Below are 25,984 nucleotides of genomic sequence, written 5' to 3'. Positions count from 1 at the left end.
CTATGGATTAGTGGGGATGACAATATTTTATTTGCAAGAAAATAACACTAAATTATTTAATATTGTCTAAGCAGTGACAGTTATGTACACTTTTTTGTGTACATACATTTTGTGGTTTAGATGTGGCCATGATGAAATAAGATGCTGCATTAGTGGTACAGTAGAAGAGATTGATGCTTTAGCGCTTTTTGATTGACTACCTGGTGCATTACACTAAAATCCATCCTCTAAAAAATATGTATTTATTTATTTAGAGTGCTTTATTTAGAGTGCTTTCAATGCAGAAGTTAGTGGGATATACACAATAATATAGCCTTGTAAACAGCTTTTCTCAATACACTTTTGAGATTAGTTTTATTAGTCTTGCTACATGAAGCCAAAGGTATAGGCCATCACAATGGAATGCAAATAAAATTCTTGTGGCGCATGGTATTGGTATGACCATTTCTGTTACTATTACTGTTGTTGTTGTTACTGCTACTACTATTACTATTATTGCTGTCAGTATCATTATTATTAAATATTACCAATACTATAAGAACCGCATAAATATTATATGCTACTATAAATAATTAAATAATGACATTAAACGGTTATAATTATACTAGTGTACTAAGGCCCAGACAGGTTCAGAACCCAGTTGTGTTAGACACTGAGTCTGGCACTTTTGAAATGCAGTCAGATTTGGGTGCTTTATTAACCCTCTTACATGCTTTTGAAAATCCCAGGCAGAATGAACACTAAGCAGAGAGTGCTCTGAAGAGTTTGCAATCTCTGGAAGCTGTTCTATCCTAGTGTTTTCCTGTGTAAAACCCCTTTGAAGCCTAAAGCCAAAGCTCCTACAAACACTATGCTCAAGTAGAAATTCGTACATGCAGTAAATCCCATTGGGTTTGCTGGGATTACTCATTTGTGTTACAAACGTGATCCTCTGCCCAAGAGAGCTGGCGGGAGTCTTATCGTTGAGTACAGTTGACATTGGCTCAGCCTCAGAATTAACAATGTGTATAAGTGTTTTGCCACAAAAACAAAACAAAGCAAAAGTTACAGGGAGTCAGATACAAATAAGGGACCAAGGCTCTGGAAGTGTGTTCCGCTAGCATGGATCCCTGTCATGCCTGGAGGAGTCCTACTCAGTAGTAAATCTTTGTGATCAGGCCTGAAATAGTTGAGATGCATTTTGGTACATGGGTCCTTAGGTCCAGGGCTTTTTGAAAAATACACTGTTTTTTCTGCATATCTTGAATTTAGCTCTGTCCTATATTTGTTTGTAATATTAATGTTTTGAGCTAAGGTGGGTTGATCTTATTTGTTTTGGAGACCTATATATTATATTGCTGGGTTTGTGGATCTGTGCTTGACACTAAAATCAGATCCACTTGAAGTCTCTCAAATTTGATGCCCAATAAACTTAAGTATAACATCACTGTGTGTGTCTGTAGCTACCTTTAATATATATTATACAGCTAGCTGATTTCAGGAGATATACAGTTTATTAAAATGAATGATTCCGAGCAGTTCACCAGAATGTGAATTAAAACAAACATAAATTGTGTTACAGAACAGATCATTTACATAATTGGTTATGAGCAATATGGAGAACATTAGCAAGCTGAAACAAAAAGTCATACTAGACAATGCACAGCACTCATTAACATTCTCTGTTCCCTAGAGGTCCTTTTGGCTCTGCATGTTAAATGGATGTTAAACTGAGTAATATATAGACCGTTATGCAATTCCAGATTTAGTTAATAGTGAATGCAATTAAACTAAAGCTTACATTACACTTATCTATTAACATAACATCACATTTTCAGCATTAGGATCCGGTCCTGTTTTGGGAACTATTATACAGGCTGGGTCCCTACCCAACTGTAGACTCATTGGCTTTTGCCTTAAACATTGAAATACTGTTTCAGTGCAAACAGCACTACAAAATTTGTTCTAATAACATATAGGAATCAGGAATGTTATTGTTCTAATAACATATAGGATTATCTTTATAATACATCCATTCAACCTCACTGCATAGTTAACTGGAGTTATAACTTGAGTCCTCCTACACAAAGAGCTGTAACTTGGTACTTTTCACTTGAATTGGCTGGCCTGTCAGAGAATATGGACTAACTGTCAAGTGAGCACAACTTGTTGGCTGCTGATCAATCACTATTTGCAACTTGGGTCTTATTTTGCGGCTTAACCACTCTCATTCAGGGTAGACAGACTCAAGAAAAGATAGCGCATGCATTAATAACTCCAGTTACATCTGCTATAAAGATGTAGCCTGAATCATTTGGAACTAAATGTCCATTTTACAAAAGCTCTTTGTACATAACATACCCTTTAAACAGTAACCAGTAGTGCAGAGCATTGTGTATATGCTGGGTACATGAGTGAAGATAACTCTACAATCCTCACTTATGTATTTCTTAAAGTTTGAGTTTCAAGAACTACAGCTTGAATTTTACCCATATCTGTATTTTATTCCCTATTTTTTAAATGGAAGGAAGAAAGAATTAGGGCAGTCATTTCCATATTCTTTTTGGTATTTCCTATACAGTTAAAGGACCAAAAATTTAAACCAATTATGAAGTTGGGTTGCAAATCAGGTTCTTTGTAACTAACAGCTGTATGATATATCTGTTATAATTTAACCTTATGATATACGTTATAATTTAAATGCATAATTTTTACAATAATTTAATAAGTTTCAAGCAGTTCTAAATTGAATAGAATTTTTTGTTGTTGTTCAAATGATTAGAGCTGATAAAACTATTCTTTTTTTTTAGTATTTTCCTTTATTTGCAAAGTGCCTGGAGTAGAGTCTTCAGATCTATCCACCTGGAAAGTTTTCAGTTGACACTTTCTTCCCTTTTTGAAATGTGCCTAGGAAAACCTAAATTTACAGCAGAAATTGTCTCTTCTGTTTAGCTCTGTGTCACTCAGTTGTAGGTGAACCGTTTTCCTTCACTAACTCTCAAAAAAAATTCTTTTTCCTAAGCAAGGAAAATTTTAATTGAAAAAAGAAAACTTTTTTTCTGAAAGTTAAAAGTAGATAAATCAGAAATTTCAACTGGTAATGGCAATGTCTGTGTATTGAATAGATGTAGCCATGATGGTCCAGGACCTATGTGCGAGGCAAGGATTTCTGTGGGTAATGTTTCATTAGACCCAGTGCATAGTTGGGATTGACTTAGGCTTTTGAATGTAATGCATTCTTTTTCAGGTCTGAATGTAGTATTCAGTATAAGATGAATGGTGTAATAATCATAGCATATCACTTTTACCATCAAAGCATACTTCAGGGCACAATGCATTATCCATTTAAAGAAATATTTAGTGCATAGCAAGTAGAACTAGGTGATATGGAGACAGAGAGAGGCTGTTATCCTGGTAGGTGAGTATGACGTGAAGTTCCTTCATTGTGATGGAAAGAGATCATAGGTGAGAGGGAATGCTGTTCAGTAGTACCGTTCGAAAATACAAGGCTTTTTTGAAGTAATTTTCTGAACAATAGGCATGACTCAGCTCATCTCCCAATGTACTGCTACCCAGGGGGTGTTAACAGATCAATTTCTCTAGGTTGAGAGGAGTGAAATATGGTTAAAGGGCACACAGCTGCCTGAGTTGGTAGAAAGCTGTTATAGGGTCAGTGCAAAGAAATGTGCTTTGAGGGGGACAAAGGAAGGCCCAAGGATTAAATGTTACTACTTAACAGGACTTCAGGGAAAGCAGTGACTGTGGGTCACAGCAGAGCAGCAGCGGGCGGTAAAGGGATGAAGTGTGAACAGACTAGGTTTAAGTCGTTGTTATCCAGGGGAAGCCACAGAGAACACAGGGGGCTCCTGGGCTAGGGACAGACATTTAAAAAGCCGGAGCCTGAATCTGTTCAATCGTTGCAGGTTACTCTAACCTGCCTAGATTGAACCAATTTGCAAATGAACAGACATTCACTTTTAACTCAGGAAATGCAGGCATGTGCCTGCAGTGGCTCAGGCCCGAAGCCAGGGGGCGCTAGAGCAAACCCTCAGCTGGTGGGAAGCTGTGCTGGGGCGGGGGGGGGTGAGGCCAGCTCCGGCAGTACCCTCAAGTGAACGGGCCAGGCAGGGGATTAAATTCCCCCCCTCCCTGTCCCACTGGCCCGGACCTGAGCTAGGGTCCACCTGGCGCCTCCCTCTCACTGATGTAGGGGTGGGGTCTTGGCCAGATGCCAGCTGGCATGGCTCCCTGAGGCAAAGGGGGAAGGGAGAGGGTTTTTCCCCCCTTCGCCCCTGGGGGACTGCAGCTGGGGTCTGCCAGCCCCGACTGCCATCTCCGCCGATTGCTCCCTCCCCAGGGCCAGAGACCGAATAAGCTCCCTTGTGTCCCCTCCATCAGATGCCAGAGGGAGGGGGGAAATAACCCCCCTTCCTTTCCCCTTTGCCGAAAGGGGCCATTCCAGCTGGCCTCTGGACACGTTCCCACCCCTGCCACTGGAGCGGCGAGTGGGGAGCGACCCTCTCAGGGCAGCAGCCCCTGTGATGGCTTCTCATGAGTGCAAGCCTCTTCTCAGCACATGGCTGCACTGCGGGCAGGCAGGAGCGGGGTGGGCATAGCCATTTTGAAACTGGTTTATGTGCACTGAACTTATGTTCGGTTATAGATATAAACCAGTTTCTGATCACTTAAACCGGTTTATGTGCAACTTCTGCCCCTAGCCACGGAGAAGCAGGCATGCTTTTCCCAACAGGGCTCTGAGGTCCCTGCTTACATTCCAGTTGCTTGGTAAGTTCTGGCTTATTTGTAAAGGCTGGTAATATATATGCAGATATTTCTGGTTACTTGTCATTCCTGAAGAGATGAAGTCTGTAACCAGCTTCTGAAATAATTTGGACTTATTGTAAGGGCCACAGAAAGAAACAGGGTTTGTGCAGCCCAAACCCCAGTCTCAGAATAGTGTGATGGTCTCACCTGTGGGAAGAACCTGAACTCAGATCTTCCCCTACTGCCGTGGTTCCAGTGCTGTCATTACAGTCCTTGGCATCATGTTTCTGTTGAAGCTAGGATCAAAAAGACACCTTCAAGCAACGTGTTTACATGCACGTTGTGCAATTACATGCACGCTGGACCCAAATAAGACCTTTTTCTGGTCTTATTTGGGTCCAGTTTTTGTACTGTCAGGATTATCCAATGCAACCCTTTTTTTTCCAAGGTTTTGTTCGCATAGCATTAAATTAGTGAATCTTGAATACCATAAAATAGTTATCAATATTCCACAGTTACAGGGGAGCATAACTCTAAGTCAGAGACCTGGAAACTATGGCTTGGTAGGAGAACATAGGTTATTCATGGAACCATTGGCTGAAAAGGTAAAACAAAGCAGTATCTTTCAGGGTGAATCAAACCGATTTAAATTATTATTTAAATCCCAGGTCAGGAAGCCTCGATCTAATCATTGTTTTCTACAAAAAGTGCATTTAAATCCCGGGTCAGGAAACCTCGAATTAATCATTGTTTTCTACAAAAAGTGCATTCTTGTTGTTTGATATCCTCCATTCATTTAACTTCTTGAAACGTTGCACTTTTAGAGAGAGGTAAGGGCTGGACTCTGTGTACACAGATTTGCAGAGAGACAAGAGGGCTGATGGGGAGGTAATCGGGTCTGTTAATCTCTCATCTCCATATACTGCTGTTATCAAGGATGTTCTCTCTGGAGACACAAATCTACAGTTTGAGAACTGAAACTAAGCATCACAGAGATGCTTACTGCGATCTTCTAGACTGAGCAGTGAGTCCCATTGGAGAGAGTGGTTTTCTTTAATCTTTACTAATTTATGGAGCAGTGGTTCTTAATCTTTTTCGTACCGGAACCAATTTGCCAAGATTGATGGCTTGACCCAACCTACACCCCCCTGGCCCTGCTGGTGCCCAGCCCACAGACCCCTGCCTCCCTGGGACATGCTGGGGCCCCTTATTTGCAACCTGCAGCCCCCAGCCCTGCTGAAGGGGGCCCCCAGCTGCCCCCAACCTGCTCGGGCCAAAGCGCGGTGGCTGTGGCAGCTCTGGCTCATGCGGGTGGCAGCGGAACGAGTTTGGCCCTGCACAGGGGAGGGAGAGACCCGTGGCACACCTATCCTGGGCTGGGGCTCCTGCACCGCACCAGGCAGCCTGGTCATGGCCCCTCCCGCCCCCCGAGCAACATCTCCCGGCTGCCCTGTGCCCGCCAGCATGGGCACCAGCCCTGGTGTCACCAGCCCAGCCATGCAGCTCCCTCCCTACCCCTTCCCCCACTCGCGACCCTTTGAAATATTCTTCTGACCCATTTTTGGGTTGCAACCCATGGGTTGGGAAACACTACTATAGGGGAGCCTCTGCAAACCCCATAAGATTGGGCCCCTAATATAGTCCATGGCCTGTTGTTGTGACTTATTTATAAAACTTTTCTAAAAAGATTACATGAATATATTGTCTCAGATAGTATATAATTAGAAGTTATAATCCGTATTCTGTGAAGATGTCTTTGAGCTTTAACTTATCTTACATTAAAACTATCTTTATATAGGTTTATTATTTTTTTAAAAAGCATCTAAAAAAGATTAAATAAAAAAAATCTGATTTACATAAACAAATCCAATTTTTTTTCTATTAAAAAAAAACAACATTGATTTTTATCCACCCTGATATCTTTTCATCAAAGAGGAACAACTTTATGCTTAATGGTACTAATGGCCTTGAAGTCATTTTACCATGTCATTGTGGCTATGTGGAGCAAACTGAGACAGGGCTGTTTGCAGAATAGCAGTCAGCTGCTCAGTCTGTTTTTCAGTTTGCACTTTCTTAAATTGGATCCTTTTTAGGGGGAGAAAATTGTCCTCAGCGGGAATAACCATATCTTTAGCCACAGAAACTGTCTGACTATTACCTTTTGGAACACAGAACATGACATTTTTGGAGTCCTCGATTTTACAAGATGGATTTTACAAGACAGCTGTCTGTTGCTTCAGCTACTTGCCTTTCCCTCAGAAGTCCTATTTAGACCATATCTAATCCTTAAAAGAGGACTAAAAAGGAAACTATGATGCTAATTTGCCTTTCAAGGGCAGTTACTTCACATGGGTGCTTTTTCCTTTTCCGTAGTACACTTACCTTACTGTATGGTTTTAGTATTTTCTTTCTCAGAGCTTCAGACTTTTCCAGGGGAAAGACTTTTTTCTGCTATGAGCTTTCTTGCACAGATTCTGATAATTCACCCTTTTCTCTGGAGGAGGGTTTTGAAGAAATGAAAGGGAAGAAAATGAAAATGCTTTTTAAATTTTTCTCTAGGATTGCTTAGATTTTTAATTTTAGCAGAGGTTTGAGATGAGTCTGTTACTTTACTCCTCCTTTTAAACTTTCCCATGTTCTTTGCCTGTGGGATTTCAGATGACGAAAACCCTCCTGCTACTCAAAGTCTGGGGAAAGAGAACAGGAGCCCTTCTACGGAGAGCTCTTTAAAGCATGACCTGAGGGATGGGGAGGGAGAAGAGTCCTGACTTCTTTACCAAGAATTAGGAGAGGGTTGTTAGTGTTCCCTGATTCTGAAGGCAGAGGGACCTCATTTGACTAAAACTGTGTTCTCACTTACATTTTCTTGAGAGAAAGAGTCGAAGAAGGTGAGACGTGTCTGAGTTGAATGAGGTTCTTTGACTTCTCCTGGGTGTTTTCTGCTTGAGGCTTGGAACCCCCCATTACTAGCTCATTCACTTAGATACTTTGGACAATTTTACCTTAACTAGCTCAGGAGCACTCCCAGATCAGCATGTGAACATAAAATGATCTAGTGTCTTAATTGCCAATGGAAGTTTATTACTTTACAGCTTAGAGTGTTGGCTCAGGTTAAACAGTTTTAACAGGAGGTCAGCAATGGTACTAAAACATGGAGAAACTGAAGAAAACAATCAAATTAACATTGGATAGCTCCATTGGGACACATTCTCTTCTGTTGTAACTATTTAAGGGAATGAAGAGGCTTCTATCCATTCTGGCTAGGGACAGACATTACACATAAACCGGTTCAAGTGATCAGAAACTGGTTTAAATCTGTAACAGAACATAAGTTTAGTGCACATAAACCAGTTTCAAAATGGCTGAAACTGGTTTAAGATAAACCTGGTGGAATGTATTATCAGGCGTAACTGATTTGGGTCAAACTGGTTTATCCAATGTCTGTCCCAGACCCCTTCCTGGTTTAAGTTAAACCAGAGTCCCCCAGCATCCCAGATGCTTTGCAGCCCTGGGCAGGGCTGTCTGCTCCAGAGTGCAGAGCTGGCCCTGCCCCTCTGCTCCCTAGCCAGAGCTCTAGCCAGGCACAGGAGGGTCTGCCTTCCTTCCCCCTGCCCTACCCTCGCTTGCTGCTCAGGCAGGGATTCCACCCCCCCCCCCCCCCCCCCCATCTCCCACAGCACAGCCCCCCACAGACCCTAGGTATGCAGTATGTTAGCTAATGCTGAGAAGTGTCTGCGTGTGTGTATGTGTCTCCATTTTCACTGGGACAGGCAGACAGAACACTGTCTGCTTAGAGCTTTTGGAGCCAATCAGCAGGTCAGCTGGTAATGTCCCTCCTTTCCTTCCTTGGAAAAAGCTATCTAAGAAGAGCTTGAAATGATGAGAGAGGTTTTTGTTTTGTTGATGGGCTGATAAATACTGTGTTACCAACTCCTATTGGCTCCCTTGCCTGTCAGGTTTGCAGACAGTATGAACAAGCAGGGAGATTGAAATGCTTAGTATCATCAACAGATGCATGCACTGCACACCCCCTTTGCCTCAGAGTGCTGGCTGGGGGCTGGCAACACTCCCGCCCCTTGAGCAGTGAGCAGGGAAAAGTCTGGGACTGTGCAGGCAGGGTGGTGGTTTAAACTCCCCCCTAATCAGAGGTTCTGCTGGGGCCTGGCCATGCCCCCCTCAGCTCAGCATTGTGAAAGGGAAGGGAGGGCTGCTGTAGCACCCCCTGGCTTTTAGCCTGATCCGCTGCAGGCACATGCCTGCATTTCCTCAGTCCAGAGGGAATGTCTGTGCACTTGCAAACTAGTTCACCCTAGGTAGGTTAAATTAACCTGCAAAGATTGAATCAGTTCAGACTCGGGCTTTTTGAATCTCTGCCCCTGGCCTCTGTGTCCCTTTTGTTAGTGTAGCTCTCTAAAGAAGCAAGTACATTTGCTCAAAACATTAGATGTCACATTTAGAAAAAAAGTGGGTTTCAGTATAATTACAGACACATCCATTTTGCTTTTTAGACTTATATGAAACAGTACTGTAACATGGACAGTGCCTTCTTCAGAAAAAGGAGTTATGTATGAGTGTACAGGCTTTCTATTTCAGTGGAGCCACTTGATGGATTGATGTGCAACTTTGCTGTGAAATCATAGCCTGTGGTCTCTGTTATGGAGGTCAACATAGAGAATCATAATGGAACCTTCTGGCCGTACTCTATTAATTGATTCGGAAATTACAAAAGCAGCTTTTTGCAAATCCAAATTGCCTAAAAAAAAGCTGATTTGTTCTAAATATGACCAAAACTAGGATTGTCTAACATCATGACAATTCCCAAATCAGTTATCTGTTTGACATCTAGTGTGAATAATCCTGCAGAGTACTTTTTAAAATCTTGCATTGTAATAAGAGAACTGAGTAAGCGAGCCATGATATTCCTTGAAACACTGCCAGCCAATGTGCAAGTTGCACAGTTGCACTTACAGTAATAAAAACCAGTGCATAGTTTAATAATGTCTAGAAAGTATATTATTGTGCATTTTAATAACTTCTCTCATCCAGGAATCTCCGAGAGCTTTGCAAACAAACTCACAATGGACTCAGTAGTCCTCACAATACTTCCATGAGGAGAGTACATAAATATTATTCCCATTTAATAGAGTAAGGCTACAGGGTCATACATAAGTTAAAGGAACCTAGGCATCTTCATTCTCAGTCCTTTCATTTAGCTGAGAAACTGTATTCCTTGTGCATTATTATAGCAAAACATCAAATATCAATTCAAAGAGTAACAGTTTGATTTCTGGTGATAACTGCATATTTACAACATTAGAAAGTTTTTAAGCTTTATGCTTTAAAGTAAGTCAGGAGTAAATTACTTCATTGTACACTGAATCTAAGTTTGACTCTATTTTTATATGGTTAAAAGTCAGTTGGAGTACTACAGTGCATTTGCATCTCATTGCATCTCATTCTGTCCTTGCTGGCCAGGAGGGACATTATTACTTGTATGTTCAGAATCTGAATTAAGAATACCTTCACAATGATTTCTCTCTCATTTCATGAAGCATAGCTGTAGATATGTAAGATTTTCAATCATGGGCACCTTTGTAGAGCGTCCAAAGCTTTCACATCTGCCAATCCTGTGCATGTAGGTACATAGATACTGCTTTGAGTATATATGTACTAATTTAGGACCTGTATACATGATGGTATGTAGAAGTATTAATTCAAATTGAATTTTAAAAGTGATTAATTCAGCTGCATAAAGTCCCAGTGTACCATCTCATTCAGCATTAATCTGGTTTTATTTCAATCTGTTTTAACCTACCTTGGAAGTTAGTTAAAGTAATTTGCAATTAGTGTTGTCTTAATTCTGAATGGGAGTTTAAGGTAATGTTTAATTGAATTTAACCAATCCATGTAAAATTCATAATCTATCATTGATTCAGATTAATTTGAGGGTACCCACATAGACAAGCGCTTGGACATCGTTGGGCCAGTTCCTCAGCTGGTGTAATTTCTCATAGCTCCTCATTCATCAGTTGGATTACTTGTTTTTGAATGCTGTACTGGGTCTCTCTCCTCCTTCCCCCATCCTTCCCATTGATCCTTCCATACACTGGGTCATGTCATACTGCCCTTTGTTAAGCAGAACTCCTCATTGGAATCAGGATGTAGTATGGCCTTTTAAAATGAACTGAAGTATTCTGGGAGGACCGTAGCAGTGCGCTTCCCGGGTATAGTGTGCCACTACGGCAATGTAGCTGGTGATCACATGCAGACTCACGTGATCGCTGTGGCAAAATCTACTCATGCGCCACGCACACGGCACAGCAACTGCCTGTACTATGGCATGCTTTAGTACTTCCAAAAGGAAGCAGTAAAGCATGGTGCCAGAGCAACATTGCAGTATAACGATGAGAAGACGCGCCCGTAGTATATCTTCATTATGGCCCTTCATCATAAAATGATGAATGTTTCGTATTTGATTGTCAAGCTTACAAAGCCTCCAGCAGGTGTTAAAGATAGTACAAAAGTGTAAAAGAAAAGGATTTTGGCAATATCCTTCCAAGCACTTTTTGAAGCCCTAAGCCTCTGTCATTATGCAGGATTTGGATACAAATAAGTATTTCAGGATATGAAAAACACCTGAAGTATTAGTGAATTGAGTTTTAAATAAAATAGAAGGTAAACAGGACTGTCAAACCAGTCAAAGTTTTGCAGAGCTGAAATTAATTCTTGCAATAGAACATCAGTCACACAACTTAGATAAAGTACATTATCTGTACCATGCAGGTATATGTACCTGACACCTGGGCTTACTGTTCATAAATCGCAATACTCTTATAGTTGTTGTATGATTTATTGTTGTCCTAAGTTCAAGAGCTGTGGATATATATTAATGTCAGGACTTATGGTATTAGTGCTCAATCCTATTATACTACACAGTAGCAACATTTTACTTCCAAAATAATTGGTTTTGTTTAATAGGAAAATAGAATCTTAGCTTATGAAATGTTAAACTGTCATTGTGTTCAGGTTGCATAGAAAGTAACCCCCTCTCTTCTTTTCTAGGGTTTATTTCAGAAATCGCTGGGTAAAGACTGTCCACCCAGTTGTGCATCAGTACTGTTTGATTTCAAGCACACATTCCACCTTTCAGATGCCACAGAAAGAAGATATTCTTAAACAACGAGTAGTTGTTGTTACTTTGAACACTTCACAGTATCTCTGTCAACTGGATCTTGAACCTGGTGAGAGTATTTCAAAGACTATTGAGCTTCAAATATTTTAAGAAATGGTTTTCTGTAATATTTGCCAGTGTCTTAGATCTTTCTTCTGCCCCTCTCCCCACAAAATGAGAAACACTTCAACTATTTCTTTGGCTTTCTCTCTTAGATTCAGAGGAATATAGGAAAGTGTGAATTTTTGTAATTGTTGAATATTATAAAGCTGCCATGTGTTGAAAATAAAATCCATTGACTTTTAGATTAACTGTGAACTCGTTCTGAATTTAATTTCTTTAAAAGTGGAGGTAATTTAAAAAAGGCACCACAGAACTGAGTGGAAACAAGCTGGAATATTTGGGATGCAGTGCTGTTCAGGGAGAATTCTGAATATTCTCTTGTTAGATCTCATTTCACTAGAAATTCTCCAACTACTAACTTTTCTGATGGTTAGTCATCCTGGCGAGAAGTGGCCACTGGTGTCCCTTAGGGATCGGTGCTTGGTCCAGTGCTTTTCAACATCTTTATCAATAATTTAGATGTGGGGGTGAAGAGCTCACTGGCCAAGTTCGCAGATGACTCCAAGTTATGGGGAAGCGTGGTCACGCTTGAAGACAGGCTACAGATACAGGTGGACCTAGACAGGCTGGCAAGTTGGGCAGATCAGAATCTGATAGAGTTCAACATTAAGAAATGTAAAGCGCTCCAACTGGGGCAAACAACCCCCAATACACCAACAGGCTTGGTGGCGCCGAACTGACCAGCAGCACAAAAAGGAACCTCCTAGGGGTAATAATTGACCACAGTGTGACTATGAGCCGGCAGTGCAATGCTGTAGCCAGCAGGGCAAATAATACTGTGGCATGCCTCAATCGATGCATCTCCAGCAAAACCAAGGAGGTGATTCTTCTGCTTTACTCAGCACTGGTGAAACTGCAGCTGGGGTACTGCGTCCAGTAATGAGCACCGCGCTTTAACAAGGACGTGGTAAAGCTTGAGAGAGTCCAGAGAAGAGCCACCTGTATGATCAGAGACTTACATGGCAAGCCATCCGAAGAAAGGCTGAGGGATCTGGGACTCTTCAGCCTGAGGAAAAGAAGGCTAAGAGGGGACCTGGTAGCAGCTTACCGCTACACTAGGGGAACACATCAAGGGCTCGGTGAGCAACTGTTCCCCAGGGCACCCGAGGGGAAAACCAGGAGTAATGGCCACAAGCTCCTGGAAGATCGATTCAGGCTGAACGTTAGGAAGAACTTCTTTGCAGTCAGGGTGTCCAGACTGTGGGATAAGCTCCCTCCAGAGGTGGTGCAATCACATACCCTGGAAATCTTCAGGAGGAGACAGGACAGTCTCCTTGCTGGGGTCGCCTGACCCCACTTGTCTTTCATTCCTGGTGCAGGGGCTGGACCTGATGATCTTCCAAAGTCCCTTCCGGCCTCACAGTCTGAATCTATGAATCTATAACATGGTCATTCAGGATAAGACTCTTCAGAGCACTTCAGCATGTGCTTAATGTTAAGAATGTACTTCATGTTTTCCTGACTAGGGGTAGGGGTAGCAATAAGACCTAGTTTTTCCCGTGCAGTATATATTTTTGTATCATTATCAGATAATTACATTTCAGAACTCATACATAGTTTTTTTGCATTTTTTGTAGATTGTTTAGCTTTGCAAACAACTAGTTCCACTACATGGAAAAAAAGAGATTAATTTGGTACATCTAGACTGTAATTAGAGTTGAAATGTCTTAGAGTAATTGACTGGGGCAAAGGCTGCTTAAGGCCTATCAGTTTCCTTGATCCACAAATAAATATCATCTGACATTTAGAGGATGTTTAATCTATTTAAAGATATTTTTAAAATTAACTCCTTATGGATAGATTTGTTATAAATATTTATTTTCAAGCTTTCAAATTTTGAATGTGGTCTCTTTATTTTGTGTAAAGACTAGAGCTATACATATTCAAGCTGTACCAATGTGTTATGTAAAATATATTATTTCAGATCATTATGATTATATTGTTACACATAATTTAACTTGGATGTTGTATTAAAATAGCTCTCTAATGCAGCATTTTAAAGCTGTGAGAAACATTTCTCAATGTACAATAATGTTTTTATCCATACTTAAATAAAACCTCCAGATGACTCCTAAAATACAAAATACTTTTAGAATTGTCTGTAAGAAGCTTTAGTTCATGAGTTTGTCTAATTACAGTTGTCTAATAAATCTATTCTTCTGTAAGAATAAAAGCTTTACCCAACTCTCTCTGATTTTTATTAGATGTTTCTTTTTTTAAACCATGTGGAATGTATGTCTGTTTTCTTTTGGTATATACCCTAATATAAAACCCTGTCATATAGTTATCATTTGTTTATTTTATAATTCCTGTATTATCATTTATTTGTTGATGTATTTCTTTTATAGGGTTTTTCACGCATATTCTGTTGGATGAAGCTGCACAGGCCATGGAGTGTGAGACGATCATGCCTCTGGCATTAGCTAATAAAAACACAAGAATTGTCTTGGCTGGAGACCATATGCAAGTAAGAGCGTCAAGACTTCCTAATGCTGAGCTTAGTTTGTACAGTATGATATTTCCACCAGAAAATATATGTTGCGTTATGTTTGTCTGTTTAATGAACTTATCTGGTCCTCCTTATTGTAGTATCCTAATGCCTCACAATCTGGAACACATCTTACAAAACCTCTTGGAGGTAGGGAAAAGCTATTTTGTAGTGAGATCTAAGACACTGAGAGAGTAAGTAACTTCCCCAAAGTCACGCTGGACCCAAGTCTAAATCTAGGCTGCAACCACTGGATCATACTTCCTTTCTTATGAGCTAGATAAGTCTAGAAATTATGCACTGCTTTGTTTTAATGAGGCAGGTAGGTAAATTTTATCACCAATTGTTATAGCTGGAGAAAAGGAGGCAGGGAGAGGGGAGGTAACTGGTCTGCTTTTTTGAGTCGGTGAAACCAAGGTAAGAGTTCGACTTGGTTCAGGTTCAGACCACTATCTCGTACTGTCTTCGAGTTGAAGGAAAACAGTCATCAGACGTTGCTCATCACAGAAGCAGCATAGGCATGGTTTATGGTTAAAGTAGTTTACTGGTGAACAGGGCATTTGGGTTCTGTTTCCATTTTTCCCAATTACTTGCTACGTGGTTTTTATCTTGTTGTTAATTTCTGTATTTACTGATCTGTAATTGGGTGTAATAAGTCTAACATGGGCATAACACCTTAATTTTTGTAAGACATAAAGAAATCCCCAGATTGTGATAGAATTGCAAAATGAGGGCATGTACCTTCTTGTGTTATTTGAGATGTCACTGGTATCTGCAGTGTATCAGAGAAACTTAAACACAAGAGTCTTATCCCACTAGCATGTAAACACGGTTTCATCCTCTTTCATCTTTGCATAAGTACAGAATGTTCCATTATTCATGTACAACCAAACTGGCTTTTGTGCAGTAGAAAAATGTAGTTTTTTGGAGTTATTTGAAATAGCTCTGAATTCAAGCTATAGCCAAATGCATTCTTAGTATCACTGTAACAACACTAAAAGACTAAGCAGTTTATTTGACCATCTTTCTGTTGATGTTGATTTTTTGTTTTAGGAGCACAAAAATCTAAGTTAACACATTTAGTTAAATTTTCTTTGTATGTGTGTGTCTATTACAGCTCAGTCCTTTTGTCTACAGTGAATTTGCCAGGGAGAGAAACCTTCATGTTTCATTACTTGATCGGCTGTATGAGCACTACCCTGCTGAGTTTCCATGCAGGATCTTACTGTGTGAGAACTATCGCTCCCATGAAGCTATCATCAAGTAGGTGTGAACTTTTTCACTGTATCACACTTTTGTTTGACTGGGACGAATGAGCCTGGAGACACAAAACAACTTTGTCATTTCAGTGCCAAGTACAGTTGAAAAGAGAGGGAGAGAAGCACCTGCATTTACTATTTACATAATAAAATCTCAGTTCCATATTTTAAAAGTTAATCAGTAAGCAGATATTTCTGCTGTGAAATAATGAGACTTATAAGAAGGTTAAAAATATGGTTGGAATTCTGAAACTGCTGAGAAGAAAATGAAGGTGTATTTTTCATTCACATGATTGAGATGCCGGTTCAGGTGGGGTGCTTGGATTACAAGACTTTCATGCTCTGGCTGATGTCAGCCAGGAAAGAGCTAGCCCTCTCTTTGTGTGCTCAGTTTTCTGCAACGTATTTGGTTAATAGATGACTGTCTTGGGGACACTAGCAGGTTTGGGTGGCAAACAATGCTGAAATAGATATTGCATAGCTATTTCCATGCCTCAGAAAAGGATGCAGTCTCTGTGGTTGAAGAACACATGACATTCACAGAGGCGGCATGAACTGGAAGGTGTCATCAGTCTTCTGCTATATCTTGATTGTTGACACCCTTATAAAAATACTTTGATAGTAGTCAGTGACACCACCCATCACTTAAACTGCTCCACCTACTACCATTTTATACGGTGCATTTTTTAAATCTAGGTATAATTGAAATTAATCAGCTATCTAGACTTTTTGTATATTATAATTGTTATACGATCCTTAAATTTTTAGAATAATGAAAGAGTTAAAAATAATCACGTTCAATCCAAAATCTCAGAGCTTCGTAAATACACGCAAAAAAATAAGTTCAATTTTTGGCCCGTCTTTTTGCTATTGTCCTTATATTACTTCTTTAAAGACGCACTTCTCAGTTGTTTGGCATTTTTATGCCGTGACAAACTAATGGTTGCTAGTGTAAATTAACTCATCCATGAGCTGTACTAAGAAGAATCAGTGCAATCAAGGGGAAAAAGTTGAAGTTTAAAGCTTTCCTCCAACATTTAGTGAAGAATATTTTGTTGCTTTCCAATCATGTTAATTAGAATTTACTGTTTTCTCAGCAAAAGCAGAAAAGTTAAAGGCACCACTGAATCAAAATTTAAGAGTTAATTTGATGCATACTGTGGAATAAAGTATTATAGATGCCAGTATAAACTAATTTTGGATACAGTTCCAGAAATTATGAACAAGAAGGGGTGTGAACAAATTGAGGGATAGAGATCCTTTTAGCCCCGTGTTTCAGGTGGGATACAAATTCTTGCACTCAGGCTTTCCCAGTGTAGTCCAATGCTGGCCAGTAGTGATCTCAAGTTATTATCAGATAGTGATTTGATGGCAGATATAAGATTTTTTAGGGGGGCTTTCCCTGGGTATTTAGTCCCCAACTCAAACCAGTGCCATGATGATGATAGCAGTCTGCAAAAATTGGCTGAGCATGGTTACTGGACATGCAGCTCACTCAGAACCTGCAGGTCAAGGTTGCTTTTTGTTCTGTATTTTACAGTACTGGGCCAGTACTGGTCCACAACTGGGACCCAAAGCACTACAGTACTACTGCTGCTATTACTACTAATGGCCATTGCATGTGCTGTCTGTTTTGTGGATAAACTGAGGATGCCTGAGCTGTCAGTCTGACAGCTTTTATGAGCTCTGAGGGACTTGTCAGCTCAGACTTAAAGCTGAGATCAGCTGCTGGGTTAAGAGATGAGGAGTAGGCTGCCTCTCTGCAGTAGGAGAGCAGGAGTAGGCTGCTTCAACTAAACTCTGCAGGGCTTTATATATGTATATCAAGAGCATTAACTTGAGTTGCACCCAGGAATAAACTGAAAATCAGTACAGAGGGAATGCTGATCAGAGATACAATATGTTACTTGGAAGAAGCACAGCTAAATAATTGGGCTGCTGTTTTCTGCACCAGCTGGCATGCCAGAGTGGTTTTACTGAATATTCAGTATATTTCATACACTGTGTATGAGGAAGCTGTAACTTTCTTCTCATGTTCTCTTGCTGGATTTAAGCAGCGGTCAGCAGTATTACCCCTTAGAGAGAAGCTAACCCCAGTTTTGATCACCATAAGAGCATATGAAGTTTCCTCTGCACCTTGTCCTTTTCCCCTTTTGTCGCTTTTTCTATCCTACGAGGTCCCCCTGCCCTCCCTTTTGTTTAATACAGTAAAAACAAGAGCATTGTTCTTAATGGCCTCTAAGGGAACAGTTTCTCTGGGTTGTCTCATGAGATCTCGCCACATCCATCCAGGCACCTTTTGTCTTTCCTAACGTTGCTGGGCTTTGATTTAGACTGAGGCAGAAATGAGAGTCGCTGACAGCACAGAGGGTCAGGCAGAGGAAGGGGCAACCTGGCAACAGTAGACTTACCTGACAGTTTGGAGGAGAGGTATTTGTCACCTGAGGGCTTTCTTTTTTCTAGGCAGGGAGTCTTCATGGCCAAAGCTGCTAGCTTTCGAGTGGCTTTTCATCAGAGGTGGAATGGCAGAAAGAATGCTCTTGGAGTAGACTCGTGTTCATGAGAGCCTGTGCTCTCGCTCGCTCATGCTTTCTTTCTCTCTGTCATTTAGTTAGTCTAGAGAGCTGCATCTCTACTCTGCCCTCTGACTGACTTCAGACTAACACGTCTAGATACCTTTCTGTACTCTTGGTGTCATAGTCAGGGTTCACGGTGGGCCTTTTTGAAGTTGTACAGCTGTGCGAATGATATCGTATTCATACAACAGGATTTCTCATTTGAAATATCTTGCTTCTCTTGCATAAGAACTTGTTTTAAGATCATTTTTGGATATAAAATTTTGTCATAGTAGTCCCCTTGCCTTCCCTGTTTGTGTGAGTCCACTTTTAACTGTTTGTATCTGACGTGTGTGTTGCTTACAGTAGGGCACTATGAATAGTGATGGATTTCTTCCTGTTTGAAGGTAGAATGTCTTTTCATTTCATTACATCCAAAAGGCTCAGTTAAGAAAATATTCGTGTTCCAAAGTCAGGCAGTCAAAAGCTAGCAAATGCCAGGATTAATTAACCAGTTAATGGCAGTATCTTAATTTGGCCCCTTGTGCATTATGATATACCCTTTAATTAAATGATTGCATACCGTTCCTTCTGGGCTTCTTGTCCTGTCTTCTTGTTCAGCCAGCTTCAGCCTACTTCTCATCCACCTCCAAATCTGGTGCTCAATCCCTCTTGCACGCAGCTTCCTTTCTTCATTGCCTGGGTTTCAGCAAGTTGTCTTTATTTCTGGAGACTGGCATTACAATGGCTCAAATTTAGCAATTGCAGGGAAAGTCCTGATTAACCCTTGCAGCCTTGTGCTAGTGTGCATGCTCAGCGCAGAAGAAATGAATTGATCTTTGTTTTGCACATTCAAATGGAAGATTTTTCAAACCCCTTGTAACACAGCAGGTTCTTCTTTTGCACAAGAGCAAAAGATGCATCCCTGACAGCAGGCTGTTACATTAGCCCAATTTAAACCTCTTACTCCAAAGTTTGGAGGCACTAGAAATTCATATTGAAACAGTTGCAGGAGTTTTGCTTAAATAGGGAATACAAATAGGGAATATTCCTGCTCCTGTGCTCTGAAATGCCCGAGCTGTTTGTACAAAATAATTTACTCTCAGGCTGACACTGTGCATAGAAAAACTGTAAGTCAGACGTTTAGAATTTGGCAGTGTTGTAAGCAACTGAAAATAGGGTCTTATAAGGGGAGGTATGGGAAAAATGTTTTAAGTGGCACTTCTAGCTCTGCCTATAATGTGAAAATAACACTAAAGAGATATCAGTTCCTGAATAGTGGTTTCATTTCAAAGTAAAACATTATTTTCTTTGATTGCATAATTTGTCAGTGATCTGTGAGATCAAACGTAGACTACACATTTCTGTCTTTTGCCTCATTGCAGTTACACGTCTGAACTTTTCTATGAGGGCAAATTGATGGCAAGTGGGAAGCAGCCAGCACACAAAGATTTCTACCCCTTGACTTTTTTCACAGCACGTGGAGAAGATGTACAGGAAAAAAACAGTACGGCTTTCTATAACAATGCAGAGGTAACTCTTCTTTAGACTTACCTTTAATTGCTTTTTAAAGTTCTGAATTCCTGATACACTTAAGCCTTTTATCTGCCTCAATACCAAATCTGTTAACAAGGATTTGTTATTTAACACCTTGCATTTATGGAGTTGTTTTAACTTCCCATTGGTTTGTGTGTTCTATGTATTTAAGAAGACATAAATTATCCTCAAAAATGTCTTTGCAGATTTTCTGTCTGCTGCTTACAGTTTTCTCAGATTTATTAATTATTCAAAATGATTTGCCAGATAGCTTTAGTGACCCTGTAATGAAGGGGCGGGCGATTATTTTGGGCGGAGGGCCGCCTACTGAGTTTTGGCAAGCCGTCAAGGGCCGCATGACAGGTAGCCAGGGGCAGATAAATATTAATTTTCTAAATTTTTTAGGGGCCCTGCGGGGTTTAGAATTTGGCAGTGTTGTAAGCAACTGAAAATAGGGTCTTATAAGGGGAGGTATGGGAAAAATGTTTTAAGTGGCACTTCTAGCTCTGCCTATAATGTGAAAATAACACTAAAGAGATATCAGTTCCTGAATAGTGGTTTCATTTCAAAGTAAAACATTATTTTCTTTGATTGCATAATTTGTCAGTGATCTGTGAGATCAAACGTAGACTACACATTTCTGTCTTTTGCCTCATTGCAGTTACACGTCTGAACTTTTCTATGAGGGCAAATTGATGGCAAGTGGGAAGCAGCCAGCACACAAAGATTTCTACCCCTTGACTTTTTTCACAGCACGTGGAGAAGATGTACAGGAAAAAAACAGTACGGCTTTCTATAACAATGCAGAGGTAACTCTTCTTTAGACTTACCTTTAATTGCTTTTTAAAGTTCTGAATTCCTGATACACTTAAGCCTTTTATCTGCCTCAATACCAAATCTGTTAACAAGGATTTGTTATTTAACACCTTGCATTTATGGAGTTGTTTTAACTTCCCATTGGTTTGTGTGTTCTATGTATTTAAGAAGACATAAATTATCCTCAAAAATGTCTTTGCAGATTTTCTGTCTGCTGCTTACAGTTTTCTCAGATTTATTAATTATTCAAAATGATTTGCCAGATAGCTTTAGTGACCCTGTAATGAAGGGGCGGGCGATTATTTTGGGCGGAGGGCCGCCTACTGAGTTTTGGCAAGCCGTCAAGGGCCGCATGACAGGTAGCCAGGGGCAGATAAATATTAATTTTCTAAATTTTTTAGGGGCCCTGCGGGCCGGATAGAATGGTCTGGCAGGCCGCATCTGCCCCCCCGGGCCGCATTTTACCCACCCCTGCTGTAACGGCTTAATTTTAGCAACTGCAAACCAGGAATTCTCTTTAAAATCTAAAGTAAAGCTTGAATTTTTTGGACTGTAGCCATATTGCTCCCATTTTCTGTAATTGTCAGATCCAAGTTCTTTCATTCCCAATTTCCTTTTGTTCCTTATATTAATGCTATATTTTAATATTCATATTTATTTATTTAAAGGGATCATGCTATTGGTATCTCAATAACATATTCAATCTTTGCTATGCAGATTGCTTCAATAAATACCTAGAGTCTGAAGCCCACTGAAATCTGTGTAAAGATGCCAATTGACTTCAGTAGGCTTTAGATCAGGCTCCTACAGTTTTGTTTTGTTCTGTTTTAGTCATCCAGACTTTTTCTTATCCAAACATTCTTTCATACATTGTCATGGATATTCTCCAAAATGACTATCATTTCCATAGAGGTAGGGATTTCTGAGAGTGATAGCTTTTATTGGACCGGCTGCATGGTTGGGATAAATATAGACGAGCTTTTGAATGCCGTGTAGTCTTTTTCATTTGCATACCTGGTTCACTGCTCCTCCCTCTTCGAAGTATTAGTTTAGAAATGGCAGTGTGAAAACAGTAGGGCTATTTTCCTCACCTCGTGTAAGATGCGTCAACCCCCCCCATCCCAACACCCACACGCTTTGAATCCCTATTTGAATTTTGAGGTTTCGATTCCTCCTAAAAATGTCTGAATAGATTTTCTCTAAAGAGTTAACTACAGGAACAACAGGCTTCCCCATTTGTGATGGACATGGAAAATGTCATCCCTAAAGGAAATATTTATTAATTTTTTGAAAAAGTCAAGGAAAGGATTACAGTGAAAGGTGGTTTGCAATTTCACAGTAGAGTGTTCACTGCAAAGCAAGCATTAAACTAACTGCTTTGTGTATCTACTGTCTATTAACCACAATGCATTTAAACTGATGGACAGTTTTTAACTTGGTTATGCTGCATTTGTTTTGACATTGCTTGGTAAGAGATCTGCTGAAATAAGAAGCTCCAGCTAATACTCAGTGACTTCAGGACACTTCACTGAACAAAGAAACTAAGGGCTCCTGACTTCTTTCATTAATGTACTTATATCATTTTTCCTTAAATGAAAAAGGATGTGAAAGAGCTTATAATACCTTCAGAATCACTCATTTCAGCCATGGGCTGAAAAACTGAGTCATTAGTAGCCATAGGCAGAATGAAGGACAAAAGCTGCTTAAATCAAAAAGAAACATTCAGACAATAAGGGAGAATTATTACCATTAGCTTTTGTTGATTATCTGTGCTTCCCCTCTCATATACAGTATACTGTTAGTGTCTGTAGGCATTGGACAAATGTAAAAGCCTGTCTTGTGCTTAAGAGAAACTACAAGGTTTCAGACTAAAAAATGTGATTCTGTATTTTATTACTGGCTGTAATATCTAGAAGCACTGGATTTTTAGACTTGCAAGGCTTGCAGAAATGCTACCAATATATTTTTATGGCACTCCTAAAAACCTGTAATATTAAAAGCAAACTGTTCCTGACTTTGGTTGTAATCTTAGTCCCCAGCTCTATAGGCTGCACCTATCTGCTTTTGTTGTTTTTGTCAGTCCATTTCTCAAGCAAACCAGAGGGTGAGAAGGAATAGCATAATGGTACAAGCAGCTTTAAGCCTGTTGACAGAAACTAAAAACATTGAATATATTCATTAGAGAGGTTCATGCTTCCTTGCTTTTGTAGGCTATGTTCGTTGTGCATGACAAGGATTCTTTGAATTCCTTTGTTCCCCTCTGCTTTCCCTTTCCCCTCTTCCTGGAGCGGCACTTGGGGAAGTTGAGGGGCTATTTTGTGGCACATCTATTAAGAAGGTTGGCTACCCACTGACTTCTAGGCCACAGAATCTCACCCAGCAATTTCAGCATCTGCCTGTGGTTGAACCAGAGTGTTTTTGTTTAGAAAGACCTCCAATCTTAAGGACTTCAAATAATAGAGAACTGTCCATATTTTAGTAATCTATTCCAGTACTTGCTTCCCATGACAGTTAAGCTAGTTTTTTAATTTTTTTTAAATTTAAAAATATCATAGGACTAGCTCTTCATCTTGCATAAATTAGCATGGGATCCATTGACTTTAATGGAGCTTTGCTAATTAACACCAGCTGAAGATCCAGCCATAGTTTGTAGCTGGATCTTCGTGATAAATCTCTAACAAGTGTTTACTCTGTTTCTTCAAATGCCTACTTTGGAGTTTCTGTTCTGTAATCTCACCAAGAATGATAGCATTTTTGGTTTACAAAATGTGCTCATCGCAAACTAAATGCTTATAAAATATTGCTTCACAGCCAGTTAAAATCGTGGCATGTTTATTTGAAAAAATATTATGTCAGTACTGGAAAGAGACTAAACTGATTTTTAAGAAACCTGCAAGATAAGGGGGGGTAGAAAAGAGATGAAAATTTAGGGTACTTACTTGCCATTAAGAACGAGTTTGAGGTTTTGGTACCCTTGTTCAATGACACTATAAATAGCTAAATAAATAGCTGTTGAATGAGAACATAGACGTTGGGAAAAATAAAATGTGGAATGGTTTTTAGAAATTCCTGTTGTTGTACCAGTATCTCCATCCTGTGCATCTCAGTGGACGCTGTGATCAGGAGGTCAATTTGATGATGCAGAGCAGAACTGAAAGGAGCTCTGTGTCTTCATAGCAGAAGTTTTCTGTTTAGACCGTGGGCGGGCAAAAACCGGGCTGCGGGCTGGATCTGGCCTGCCAAGCACTTTCATCTGGCTCGTGGAGTCCCCCAACAAACTGTGCCTCACCCGGCCCTTCTGCCTATGAGGGTAGAAGCGAGGTGCCCACGTGGAGACACAGCCCCTATTGCCTGGCTCCCATCCTCATGGGTGGAAGCTGGCCACCATGCAGCAACTGTGTGGGGCTGCTGCTGCTGCATCCCCCAGGGACCTGCTTGCTTCCCTGGTCTCCTGCTTGCTCCAGGCAGCAGGTAGGGAAGCAGCAGAGGTGGAGCTGCAGCTGGGAGGGAGCCCGGAGCGTGGGGCTGGGGCTGGTGGCAGCGCGGAGTCTGTGCCCGGGGGACGGGGCGGTGGCAGTGCGGAGCTGGGGTGGGCAGGGTGTGGGTGTAAGGGAGGGTGGGGGGTGTGGGGACTCCCCCACACTCCTCCCAATGTGCGCAGTGGTGGCAGCAGCAGCAGGCAGGGCGCTCAGGGCACAGGTGCCTGGTAGGGGGGGGCTCTGCCAGCGCCGCACATTGCAGTGAGGGACGCCGCCTCTGCACAGCTGCCTCTATCGCCAGCACTCCCCGCCACTCATGCGCAGCTCACCGGGCACATGGGGGGAAGCCCCATGTGCTGGAGCCAGGTACTTTCCCTGCCGGGGCTGTGCAGCACCAGAGAGAAGCCTCAGGCTGAAGCTGGCTGCTTTCCCCACCGGGGCTGTGTGGCAGCGGAGGGAAGCCCCAGGCGCCTTCCCCTGCGGGATGGGGAAGACAACCCCTCCCTCTGTATTCACTGCACAAACACAAATCATGACAAAAATATTTTTTTATGAAATTAAAGTATATTACGGTAGGTGTTTGACTTTTAGTGTATGATTTGGTTTTTTTCTGGTTCTAGGATGGCAATCCCCCCCTCCTAAAAGGAGTATTCCTGGGGAGCAAAGGGAGGGACTTCTGGTGGCAAAGATCAGGGGGTAGGGGGTGGGACTTCCAGTCACAAGTTGGCAACAAGGGGGCGGGGCAACTGTCAAGGGGTGGGACTACCCAGGCAGCCCTCGATAGCTCACCAAAACTCGTTAAGCGGCCATCCACACGAAATAATTGCCCGGCTCTGGTTTAGATGCTTATCCTTTTTTAGCATGTTTAAGCCATTTGAGCCCAGGTTTTTTGCACATGTTCCTGATGGCGGTGGCTCGAGCAGAACTCAATGATTCACTCAGCGTTGTCGGGCACCGGGAACTCTGAGAAGCATGGCTGTAATGACCGGGTCTGTTTTCAACCCTCAACTTTTCACACAGACCTTTGTCTGAGTAACTGAGTGCCTAAAATATGAATCACGTCTAGAAAAAATGGATGCATGGGATTCCTCGTTTCCTCCCCGTTCTGGTGGTAGCAGATAGTGAACTCGAGGGTCATTTGTTTGCTGTCAATTTTTAAGAGTATGCTATGATTTTTTTATGCTATGTGATTTAAACTGTGGATTAGCACTAAGTGCATGTTTTATAAATTCAGATGTAAATAAGTAACATGGAAGTTGAAAATGCAGGATATTTAAAAATGGCTTTAGGACCGCTTCGAATGTTTAACTATAGGGCTTTGTGGGAAAGGATTTTGCAGTGTTCACTTTAAACAGCATTTCCTAACAAGCATTGCTGAATTGCCTTGGAAGTGCATGGCTTTTGGTGTCTGCCGCTCTTATCTGACCTCCTGCAGAACCAGGAATTATCGGGAAATAGAACGGGGGGCAGAGAACAGGCTCCTAATTTGGGGGGCAGCAAAGTGGCCCAATAAATAAGGCCCTTGAGTGAGATTCAGGAGAACTGATCTCTGTTTTTTTATTCTGTTCTGAACCAACTTGTTTCATCTGAGTTGTGCAAGGCAAAGACTATCCCCACTGTCATTCTCGACAGCACATAGCAGAAAGGGATACCCCTCCAGGTTGGGCCCTTAGCAGGTACTATACTGTAATAAATAAATGAGCATCATCACCATCATTGTATCTTTTGTAATATATTTTGAGTTCTTTCCCGCTGTAACTTTTAAAGGGTCTGGTCCTGCTCATTTTGTAATCAGTAGATTAATTGATTTCAGC

General features: G+C 41.1%; 1 protein-coding gene across 1 annotated transcript in view; it reads left to right on the top strand.

Annotated features, from left to right (window-relative positions):
* The window catches only part of HELZ (helicase with zinc finger), a 152,983-nt gene that overhangs the window by 62,729 nt on the left and 64,270 nt on the right, over positions 1-25,984 (top strand). Inside the window, 4 exon segments of the mRNA XM_025196269.1 lie at positions 11,806-11,984; positions 14,386-14,504; positions 15,643-15,788; positions 19,725-19,872. Coding sequence (XP_025052054.1) covers positions 11,806-11,984; positions 14,386-14,504; positions 15,643-15,788; positions 19,725-19,872 — 592 coding nt within the window.

This window comes from Alligator sinensis, unplaced genomic scaffold (assembly GCF_000455745.1).
Source record: "Alligator sinensis unplaced genomic scaffold, ASM45574v1 scaffold282_2, whole genome shotgun sequence".
NCBI classification, from domain to species: domain Eukaryota; kingdom Metazoa; phylum Chordata; order Crocodylia; family Alligatoridae; genus Alligator; species Alligator sinensis.
This window is presented reverse-complemented; position numbering and strand designations above follow the sequence as displayed.